General features: G+C 43.7%; 1 protein-coding gene across 1 annotated transcript; it reads left to right on the forward strand.

Annotated features, from left to right (window-relative positions):
* Positions 1 to 10,852: 10,852 nt before the first annotated feature.
* LOC145713653 (ubiquitin-conjugating enzyme E2 variant 2-like) lies at positions 10,853 to 11,547 on the forward strand. Its single transcript, XM_081792545.1, has 2 exons — positions 10,853 to 11,013; positions 11,140 to 11,547. Exons 1-2 carry the CDS (start codon positions 10,853 to 10,855, stop codon positions 11,285 to 11,287), a joined length of 309 nt encoding a protein of 102 aa, XP_081648671.1. The 3' UTR covers positions 11,288 to 11,547.
* Positions 11,548 to 11,868: the final 321 nt, after the last annotated feature.

Consider the following 11,868-nt stretch of genomic DNA (forward strand, 5'->3'; position numbering starts at 1 on the left):
ATTCTAGATAATCGATTTGAAAATCCATGTGTCATAGAACATTTTGGGAAGAGAGAAGTCATACAATTAGATGATGATAGTGTTTAGCAGCTTTGAAAACATGTTAACGTGGCCCTTAAGCTTTGAATGAGCGTATTTGTAGACAGGAGATTGAACCATATGACCTTTAATGTTCTTTTCCAGTACGGAGATTTTTATGATAAACCATTTAGTAATCAGTCTATTACAGCTCATTCACTCCTGGCTGAGAAAATGCCCTTTTTCCTTACAAGCTCACACAATACGCCCCTGCATAAAGCAGAGCTCAGAGACAAATGACAGTTCTGTTTCATAATATTTGTCTCCTGACAGAAGAGGACCAGCTCTTGAGTTATTGCCTCATTAGCGAAAATAAAAATCATCGACAACTCCCAGGATTGCGGGAAAGGAAATATTGAAACTTTGATTTACACGGGCTATTTCTGACTTTCATTTTCCTTCGAACACCAGAAACTCGGCTTTCTCTGCCCCGTGTTCCTAAATTAGTGGAAAGGCTCTAGAAGGAAATGTTGAAGGTCAGAAGTAGGAAAAAAAATGAGGCATGGGCAGAGAAGAACAAATAAGTAATCAGTATCATGTTTCATGACGATTAGAAGTGAAAATACAGTTTTCCTTGTTCTCTAATGACTGAGCCACCCAGGCGCCTCTGAACCGTACACGTTTAAAAAGATGGGCATTTGGGCACGTGAATCGTATCTCCACTTTAAATACATGTGACGAAAAAATATACTAGATGTAGGTAGGTAAGTGGATCGGGAGATGGGCAGTGGAGCGTCCTTCCTTGCTTCCTTTCCCCTCCCTCCCACCCTCCCCTCCCCCTTATTTCATGTGACATCACACAAAGAGAGCTCCGCGGATCCAGAATTAGATCCCCAAGTTTTTCACTTGCGCTGCTGGCACAGCGAAGCTTATGGGCAACTTATAATTGCCTGCGTGCCCAAAGGTTATGGATCAATCACTCAGACCGCCAGTCCTGCCAGCCCGCAAGCCCGGGAAGAGTCACAGAGGCTTGGGATCTTTTTTTCCGCTAAGGCAAGATGGCTCATCGTTAGATTTGGAGGAAAAACACAGAGAAAGGAAAAAAATGCTATTATTGAGCGGACTTAGTGAGGAACATCATTTATACCTGACAGTAGCATGTTTTTAATAATGAGACCAGCAGGGAAAAGACAGAGAGGAGGAAAGAACTTACAAGGAGAGTTCTGCTCAGTGAGCCAACTCGGCTGGTGTCGAAGTGGGCCCAAAAGTCCACGAGGGGAAAGACTCTTACATTTTGAAAATGCAGCATTTACGTTTGTTTTCAGGGAGGAAAAAAGGCTTGAGAGTCAACCCCACCCAATGACGTTGCCTCACGTCAACTTCATTTATGCTTGCCAGCAAAAATGTCTTCATTACACACATTTGAAATCTTTTTTTTTTTTTAACTGAGCTTGTTTTTCTTATGATTTTTTAAAAATTTGTTTAGGGGCACTTGGGTGGCTCAGTCGGTTAAGCGGCCGACTTCAGCTCAGGTCATGATCTCGCGGTCCGTGAGTTCGAGCCCCGCGTCGGGCTCTGTGCTGACAGCTGGGAGCCTGGAGCCTGCTTTGAATTCTGTGTCTCCCTCTCTCTCTGCCCCTCCCCCGCTCATGCTCTGTCTCTCTCTGTCTCAAAAATAAATAAAAACATTAAAAAAACTTTTCTTAAAAACGAGATGGTCCTGAGACTATCAGACAAGCATTTGAGAAAAAGGAAAGCAGGAGTCCTATATAAATCCAGACACAAAAATAAATTCCACATATCACCATTTAGCTAAATGTTAAAAATACAGAAAATGAAGAGAATTTGAATGAATATTTAAATAATTTGGGAGGGCACAAAAAGCACTTATCAAGAAAGCACAGGACGAAAGCCATAATAAATTTAACTAAGATATTTTACTTGCCAAAGCATCAACATCTTTTAGAAACTCTATCAATAAAATTAAAGCACATTGTTAAATTGGTTAAATATTTGCAACATATATGGCCCAAAAAAGCTGATACCCTTAATATCGGAAGAGCTCTTAGCTATCAGTAAGAGATAAACACCCCAGTTAAAAATGAGCAATTTCCAAAAGGAAACCTATAAATCCCAGTAAACCTCACAATCAAAGATAGGGCAATTGAAAACATTAATGAGATACCAAGTATCACCCTTCAAATTAGTAAAGTAAAAAGAAAACGAATGAAGTAAAAAGAATGGTGTCACAAACATTGGTAAGAATATAGGAAAATAAACGCTCTCATACACAGCTGGCCAGGTGGGGCCAAATTCATGCTTTCCAGCGGGCAATTGGTAATTTGCATCGAAAAATGTTAAAAGTCTGCCTATCTTCTGAACTCATTTTTGCAAATTAGCTGAAGGACAAAACCACAGATATATCCAAAGTTACATGTGACACTATTTCATCACAGTGAAATTTTGGAAATTAACCAGATGTTGTAAAATAAGAATTGTACAGAAATCACAACACATACAAAGGAAAATACCATGCCAGGGATAAAACCGTGTCATAACAGATATTTCTAGGCCTGAGGAAAGATATGCTATTTATACGAAAAGGAAAAAAGAGCAGGCGCTCAGTCAATACATGCACTGTATGCCCTGGGGCGGTGGCAGGATTCACTCCAAAATTTCCACGGCATGCGGTGGCCCTGGTACCTTATTTCCGGGTCTTGGCCTGTCACCTGATAACCACGAGATACTGAGATGCATGACGGTGATGTCATCACCTACACTGAACACAATGACGTCCCAATTCAGGCTCCTCCTCCAGAGTGCCGAACGGACCATCTAGAATCACCGTGACATAGTTCTAGGTTGTCATGGTAGTGAGATAAATCCCACTCTCTGGCCCAGGGGAAATCTGGCTTCAATAAACGTGAGAGTAGTAACGGCTTATTATTCTCCCAGCGGCACCCCCTCTCTGCCCCCAAAACCCCCGTTCCCTTTATCCTGCTTTTTTTCTTCTCCGTATGCATCATTTCCTAATACTTTCTATCATTTGCCTGCTTATTATTTTTATTATCTGTCTCCCCCTGCTGGTGCGAAGGCAGAAATTCTTGTCTATTTATTCATTTCTATGTACGCCCAGCACCTAGAACATGTACCCGGTCCACAGCAGGACCTCGATAAATACTAAGTACAGAAATGAATGAGTGAATGAGTGAGTGAAGGAAAGGAAGCTCACATATACTGCATGTATTCCAAACAGGCGCCTTAATAAAATTCGTAACAGAGCAGGTGCTGGCTCACCATCTCGGCCTCGCTCGTGGTGGTCAGGGCGCTGGGTAAGACTTGATCAGTGGTTCGTGAGACAAATGTCTCTTTTAATGCAAACTCCCCACCGATTGTCCCTGGGCGATGCTGCCCACTGAGTGCACAGCAAGGACCCCGAAGGGACAAAGCTGGGGACACCTCTCTCATTCACTGTATTCTAGATTTAAAGCTGATGGGCACTAATGATCCAGAGTCCCGCACCGGGGAGCAGACGAGTGACATCAAATTAGGTCTCGGGGTACCCGGGTGGCTCAGTCGGTTAACTTACACATGTAAGTTTCGGTTCAGGTCACACTCTCACAGCTTCGTGGATATGAGCCCCACGTCGGGCTCTGTGCTGACAGTGTGGAGCCTGCTTGGGATTCTCTCTCTCCCTCTCTGCCCCTCCTCCATTCGTGCTGTCTCTGTCTCTGTCAAAATAAATACACACACTGAAAAAAAAATTACGTCTCGGGGCGGCTGGGCGGCTCAGGCTGTTAAGCGTCTGACTTCGGCTCAGGTCATGATCTCGCGGTTCATGGGTTCGAGACCTGCAACGAGCTGTCTGCTCTCAGCATGGAGCCTGGAGCCTGCTTCGGATTCTGTGCCTCTCTCTGTCTCTGCCCTCCCCTGCTCATGCTGTCTCTCTCTCACACAAAAGTAAATAAACATTAAAAAAATTTTTTTTAAATTATGTCTCAATAAGGAGAGCAGTTTCAATACTGAGCAGATATTCATAACGGTGGTCATTTCCAATGAATTTTTTTAAATCCGTTATTTTTTTTTGGCCTTGCTACTTAGAATGCCCCTTTTGCTTTCCGTATTCAAATTCATCATTCTCAGAAGGATCACGCTTTTACCCTAGAAAGACTAGTTCTCTGAATCATACCTCATAATTACACTCATTGTGTTTTCCTACTGAGCCAGATGAGCTTTGTCCTTGTTTAGGTAAAAGTGAAGTTTAAGAATGTACGCCCTGCCCTTCTCTCCCCATATTATCTGTCATAGCTACTGGCTTTTGCCTCTTTTGCTGATCATTAGTTTGAATGCGCCTGCAAGGAATAAAGGCTTCGTTTTCATGCAGTAACAAAAGAAAAAAGATGTCTCCTCCCACAAGCACAAAACAGCCAGGTTTTACCACGTGAACAGGAACTTCAACATTATTACCAGTTCCTGACACGCAGATCATTCTTTTAGAATTGCAGTTTTTCCTGTCCAAATTATACTTGAAAAACCACCGGCTTCCTAGAATAAACTCTACATAATGTCCAGCTCAGGCCACCCCCTCAAGAACAGAAAGAATATGGCTTCATATTTCTCCCTTGAAAGGCAATGCAGCCTAGTTGATAAGAGATCAGAGCAGACCCGGGAAAACCTGATTGTATTTATGACTCTATGTCTTAAATACTGCACTTTTTTTTTTTTCTTCTCCTCTCTTTGCCTCTTTTCTCCCCTCTCCCCTCCTCCCGGCTCCTTGTCTCTTCTCTCTCCCTCCCCAACCCCTTTCTCTCTCTCCCTCTCAATCTCTCTCTCCCTCTCTCCTTCTAGAATGAAGCATTTGTTACAAGTAAATTTATACTAGCAACCACAATACCAAGTGATGACAAGAATGAGACTTATATAAGATGTGAGAGCAGCTTTACTCCTAATATCCGAAAACTAGAAACTACACTTACGTCCATCAACACGTGGATAGATACACAAATTGTGCCGTGTTCAAACAACGGATCACTGCCCAGCAATAAACACGAAATGATACGAACTGCTCGTACTAACACTAAGCTGGATGAATCTCACCAACACCGTGCTGAGTGAAAGAAGGTAGACACAAAGGAGCACATACTCTACAGTTTACTTTGTATAAAGTTTTAGAACACAGAGAACTAATCTATGGTTACAGAAAAAAGTTCGGGGCGCCCGCGGGGCTCAGTCGGTTAAGCATCCGACCTTCGATTTTGGCTCAGGTCATTATCACAAGGTCGCGAGTTCAAGCCCTGCGTGGAGCTCAGTGCAGAGCACAGAGCCTGCTTGGGATTCTCTCGGTCTCCCTCTCTCTCTGTCCCTCCCTTGCTTGTGCTCTTTCTCTGTCAAAACAAATAAACTAAAAAAAAAAAAAAAAAAAAAAAAAAGTTCATTTGTTCCCTGGGGCAAGAGGGATGGCAGTGGTGAAGGGGGTTGACTTCAAGGGGAATAAGGAAACTTCCTGGTGTCGTGAAAATGTTTTAGATCTTTATTGATGTAGAAGTTTTAGGGATGTTAATATTTGTCAATATTCATCAGACTATTTACTTTATACCTATGCATTTTATTGTGCGTAAACTGTATCTCAATAAGGTTGGCTGAAAAATTCACGCTGGGTTCTAGGCAAGAGTTTAGAAAAAAAGAAAATGTTGCCGAGAGTACGCAGTGGATCCTACATCAGCCTGTCTGTAAGTTCACATATTGGTAGTTTAGAGGAAGTCGCTGAATCAGTGAGGTCATGGGTATGTGGATAAAACTCCTGCGATCCGCCCCATCAAGTTCAACAGACAATTACTGACTGCTTGAATCTGAAGGATAACGTGTTGGGCATTACTAGAGATATAAAGATGAATTCAAAATCCCCACTCTCAAGTTCCTGCTAACCCTTTTGGGCCTGGGGGGGCTAGTGGTGATTTAAAACAAAAAACAAAAAACAAAGGACAGGTACTCAACCGACTATTATAAAATAAATAATAAAAGAGTACCCTAGGACCAAACTTACTTACTGCATACTTAGCCAATCCACGGAAATGTCACAATCTATTGGATGTCTTAGTTATTTATGGTCCCTAAATCCTCCGGGAAGAATTTTGGGAAGTACTTTGCAGCCCAAGAATGGATTAGTGCTGGGCCTAAGATTCTTTCAGAAAGAATCTGCTACAGGGTTGCCTTCTTTCCCCCAGAAAAAAAAAAAAAAAAAAAAAAAAAAAGTCCAGTTAAGTAGAAAAGCCTAAGAGGGTGGTCAGCCAAAGGATCGCACCTAATTCGAGACATAGGAGTAAGAATGAAGGAAGATAGTAAGATTACACAGAACATACAATGGAATGCTACTTGGCAATGAGAAAGAATGAAATCTGGCCTTTTGTAGCAACGTGGATGGAACTGGAGGGGATTATGCTAAGTGAAATAAGTCAGGCAGAGAAAGACAGATGCCATGTTTTCACTCTTATGTGGATCCTGAGAAACCTAACAGAAGACCATGGGGGAGGGAAGGGGGGGGGGGGAATTTACAGAGAGGGAAGGAAGCAAACCCTAAGAGACTCTTAAAGACTGAGAATAAACTGAGGGTGGATGGGGGGTGGAGGGGGCGAGGGGAAAGTGGCTGATGGGCATGGAGGAGGGCACCTGTTGGGATGAGCCCTGGGTGTTGTATGGAAACCAATCTGACAATAAATTTCATATTAAAAAAAAAAGTGCAAAGCGAATGGCCATGTGCTGCTAAAATTCTTGCAGGGAAAAAAAAAAAAAAGATTATACGGAACAGCTTCCCATGGTCTTCGTCTAGGTCTTTGTTAAGTGGAGTCGTCAAAGTGGAAATGCAAATGTATTCAGAGTAGGTGACCTCACTGGCTTCACGCAGTCACAGGTGTCTTTCTTCTTCCCTTCAAGTGCTAGTGGACATTCTTGTCGGAGCAGCTCTCCTGGACGGCTGTCCTCCAAATGATGACTCAGGGACTCGGTGCTTTCTTTCTGTGGCTTCGGTACCTCTGGTGCCATCTAGTTAACAGCTGACGAGAGGTACACATAGACCATTATGTGGAATGATACGTAGGTTATGCCTAGAAGCGGCATACATCCATTCTGCCCGAATTCCACGGACCAGAGCTCAGTTACGGCCTCGCTCTCAGATGCAAGGGTGGCTGAGAAATTCGGTTTGGCTGTGTGCCCAGCCTAGAGAAGGGCCAGGTTGGTGAACGCCAGCCGTCTTGGGCCCAGCAAGGCTACCTATGGTGCAACTGGCAAACTATTAATGGTCAACGGTCAGTTACTCAGCGGCAGCCGAAAGAGAACATATAAAGTGGGGACTGCAGATGGGGAAGGTAGGATGCATCGTCCTCTTCAGAAAGTGCTGTGTTCCTCATTGGGAATAGGGGAACAAATCAACGGTTGAAACTAAAAAAGCAGCCCTATACCACAAATGCAAGGTTACCCAAGAGCCAGAGAAAACAAAATAGCAGAGGTCTGGGGTGAGAATCACGCTACCGAAGACGTGATAAAATGCCCCTCTGCTCGGAGCCCCCCCCAAACCCCCCCTCTTGGAGTAGATGCGCTGCTCAGAGCAGCACGGGTTTGGATTGGATCGACCAGACTGAATTCTTAGGAGATAGAGCTCCAGGAAGTTAGCCGGGAGCTCTAGCCAGGTATCACAGACATTATTAGTCAGGCTCTTGTTTTTTCCCTTTGTCTACGTAGGCTAAAAAATGAAGGACGCTTGCTCAAAAAGTTAAACATGGAAGTAAGTACCCTACGATCCAGCCATCCTACTTCTGAGTGTACACCCAAAAGAATGAAAAGCAGGGACTCAAACAGATAGATTTGCACACCCGTGTTCATAGCAGCTTTGTTCACAACAGCCAAAAGGTGGAAACAACCCAAACATCCATCAACAGATGAATGGATAAACGAAATGTGATATGCACAAGCGGTCCCTGGCTGGCTCAGTCAGTGGAGCATGTCGACTCCTGATCTTGGGGTTGTGAGTATTTGAGCCTCACGCTGGGCATAAAGCTTACTTAAATAACCAAATGAATAAAAATTTGATCTCCACATACAATGGAATACTACTCAGCCTTAAAAAAGAAGGAAATTCTGACACATGCTACAACACGGATGCACCTTGAATGCAGTATACTAAGTAAATAAGCCGGATACGGGGGAAAAAATTTTGTATGATTTCACTTGTAAGAGGTATCGGGGATAAGCAAATTCATAAAGGTAGAAAATAGAATAGAGGTGACCAAGGGTAGAGGGTGGTGGTTATTGTTTTATGGGTACAGAGTTTCCGTGTGGGATAATGAAAAAGTTCTGGAAATGGAAAGTGGTGATGGCTGTTGTGAATGCACGTAACGCCACCGAATGGTTAAAAGGGTAAATTTCATGTTACATATATTTTACCACAATAAAAAAAATGTTCCCCCCAAAAGTGAAAGGCACAGGCTTTCTATTAGAGACACAAATAACGGCACCAAACGCCAGACACAGGGGCGCCTGGGTGGCTCAGTCAGTTGAGCATCCAACTTCGGCACGGGTCACGATCTCACGGTTTTTGAGTTTGGCTCTACCTTGGGCTCGCTGCTGTCCACACAGAGCCCACTTGGGATCCTCTGCCCCCCTCTCTGTCTGCCCCTCCTGCACTCTCACGCTCCCTCTCTCTCAAAAATAAGGAAATATTAAAAAAGAGAGAGAGACAGAGCCAGATAGAGGATTCCAGTTGGTAAATCAGGATGGGGACGGGGATGGGAAGAATCAAGTAAGACTTCACGGAAGAAACCTCTATCAGCTGGGCCGTGGAGAATTTCAAGCTGGAGATTAGAAGGAAGAGGATAGAGGGCGGATGTATTCCAGGCTGTGAGCAAGGGCAGCAGTCAGAGAAGCATGTAGCATACCTAAGAAATGGTGATCAGTGGTTTGTTTACTCATTGCATCTCCTATTTTCCCCTGCTGGGGGCGCTGATACTCCTCCTTGGGGCTGTGTTAGGCAAGAGCTAGTTGCTCAACACTCCCTAGAGTGCATGCACCACGGAAATCTCCCCCTGAGCTTACCCTGAAGAGGCATAAGCCTCAGCTACGTGCAGAGGAACGCTTCCACTTGAATCGTACTAAAGAAGTGTACATACTTATGTAATATACAAGGAGAGGGAGTCATTGTGTTCTGAGGAATTTCATGCACAGAATCTGTTTACATATTGTCAGAGGCATGGATGGATAATACTTCCGAGATGGGAATTACAGTGTTCTCTCCCCCATGCTTCCTTCTTTGTTTCTCCCTGCTCAAGCAGGTGGAAGAGGGTGTCCAAGGTGCCTCAAGGGAAAGACGCAACAGGGCGGTGCGTGGCTCTGTTTTCTGTGTTGCACTTGAGGTATTTTTGACATATAACACCGGATTCGTTTCAGACGCGGGGTTTAGATCCTTGCGAAAGTTAGGCATGGCTCTTTTCTCCGGACCCGACGTTGTTTTGAGCCTCTTTAAAATCAACAAGATAGAAGTTTCTGAACACCAGTGGTCCGCTTCGCTTATCTGTGCTTGTGGGATTGATTTTAACTTCATTCCCTGCGCCAGACCATTCCAGAAGGGATGTCAAGTAGTGTGTTAGCTGCGCAGCTTCAAGCCTTCTGCTGCAGACGGCCTTCGTCTTCCGACTTGTGAACTGCTCTGCCTCACAAGCTGCTTCAGTTTACCTGATCTGAGGAGTGGACTGACCTCACTCTACAGCCAAGCCCTGGAGGCCTGCCAGCTTGCCTTTTTGAAGGGAGGGAGATCTTCCGACCGTTTTGTTACTTGTCCTGGGGCAGCACTAAAGAGCTGGGGAGACAGCCAAGCTGACCTTCATACCTTATCCAGGGGCAATCTCTCTCTAGGAACTGCATCAAACAAGAGGTGAATATAATTTCTCAACACAAAGTCCGAAGAGCACGCAACTCTTGATGTCAGGATCATGAGTTCGAGCAGCATGTTGGGTATAGAGATTACTTTTTTTTTTAAGTTTACTTCTTTTGAGAGAGAGAGAGAGAGAGAGCGCATGCACAAGAGCAGGGGAGGGGCAGAGAGATAGGAAGAGAGAGAGTGAATCCCAAGCAGGCTTCGCACTGTCAGCCCAGAACCACATGAGGGGCTCAAACCATGAGAGAATGACCTGCGCTGAAACTAAGAGTCGAATGCTTAACCAACTGAGCCACCCAGGCATCTATAGAGATTACTTAAAAATTTTTTTTTTATTTTTTTAAATAATTTTTTAAATGTTTATTTATTTATTTTGAGAGAGAGTGAGAACTGAGGAGGGGCAGAGGGAGGGGGAAGAGAGAATCCCAAGCAGGCTCCACGCTGTCAGCACAGAGCCAGACACGGGCCTCGAACTCACTAACCGTGAGATGGTGACCTGCGCTGGGATCAAGAGTTGGATGCTTAATCGAGAGAGCCATCCGGGAGCCCCTTAAATAAATTTTTAAAAAATTATCTGTGACCCACTTCAGACCTATTGAATCAGGACTTTGGGAGGCAGAAAAGTGTTTATTTGGTCCGTAAGGGGGTGTGAATGAGAATGCTCATCAAAGAGCTGTTTGCCATGGAAGGATTTGGAAAAACAATGTATCAGCCGTGATACCTTGGATAAGCAAAATGTGTGCAGTCATACTGCAGTTAGAAACAAGCAAGGAACGGGATGTACCACAGAGCAAGGTGACAAGGGTAGAAAAACAAAGAGTTGAACAAAAATTGCAAGAGACCTGATGTGGAGCACAGTAACATTTTGTACATTTAAAACGAGTATGTTTCGGCGTCGGGCTGCGGGAGAAGATGGCGGTCTCCACAGGAGTTAAAGTTCCTCGTAATTTTCACTTGTTGGAAGAACTTGAAGGACAGAAAGGAGTAGGCGATGGTACGGTTAGCTGGGGCCTTGCAGATGATGACGATATGACACTTACAAGGTGGACAGGCATGATTACTGGGCCACCAAGGACAAATTATGAAAACAGAATATATAGCCTGAAAGTAGAATGTGGGCCTAAATACCCAGAAGCTCCTCCATCAGTTAGATTTGTAACCAAAATTAATATGAATGGAATTAATAATTCCAGTGGAATGGTGGATGCACGGAGCCTACCAGTGTTAGCAAAATGGCAACACTCACATAGCATTAAAGTTGTACTCCAAGAGCTAAGCCGTCTAATGATGTCCAAAGAAAATATGAAGCTTCCACAGCCACCAGAAGGACAAACATACAACAATTAATTTTAGTGGATCTCAAACTTGTCTTAAATCGACAGCCTTCTACTCATGTTCATGTCTTGATTAAATATCACACTGCAAAATACCCACACATTAAGTAAAAGAATTCCAGCTGGTAAACATGACCTGGACATTTGTAAGAATATATTTAATATATGTACACCATTATGTTTTCAGCTTACAGGAGGAAAAATGCAGCACCATTTTTTTTCTCTTGTTAAGGCACTGTCATTTAAGCATAAACCTGGAATACTCAAAATAGAATTCAGGGTTACAAGATGAAAGCACGGAGAGAAGAGTCAGATGCTGTGGAAGCATGTATGTTTCTGAAAAGTAAAAAAATCTCAAGAAGGAAAAACCGAAATGGCATGCTTTATCCATCTTGCTTGGCGAAAGAGCTTCAAGTTGAAATTGTCTAAAGTGGCAGGTATAATGAATCTTGTCACAAATTGTGTTAATTTTTGAAGTGGTGTGGGTGCTGACTGCGAGAAATATGAAAAATAAGTTCAGGATTGTTTTGATACCTGTATTTATGATAAAAAAAATGTCGTGGGGGAGGCCGATGAGTATCTGTTAAAAGCCGT

This window comes from Panthera onca, chromosome X, assembly GCF_046562875.1.
Source record: "Panthera onca isolate mPanOnc1 chromosome X, mPanOnc1 haplotype 2, whole genome shotgun sequence".
In the NCBI taxonomy this organism is placed as follows: domain Eukaryota; kingdom Metazoa; phylum Chordata; class Mammalia; order Carnivora; family Felidae; genus Panthera; species Panthera onca.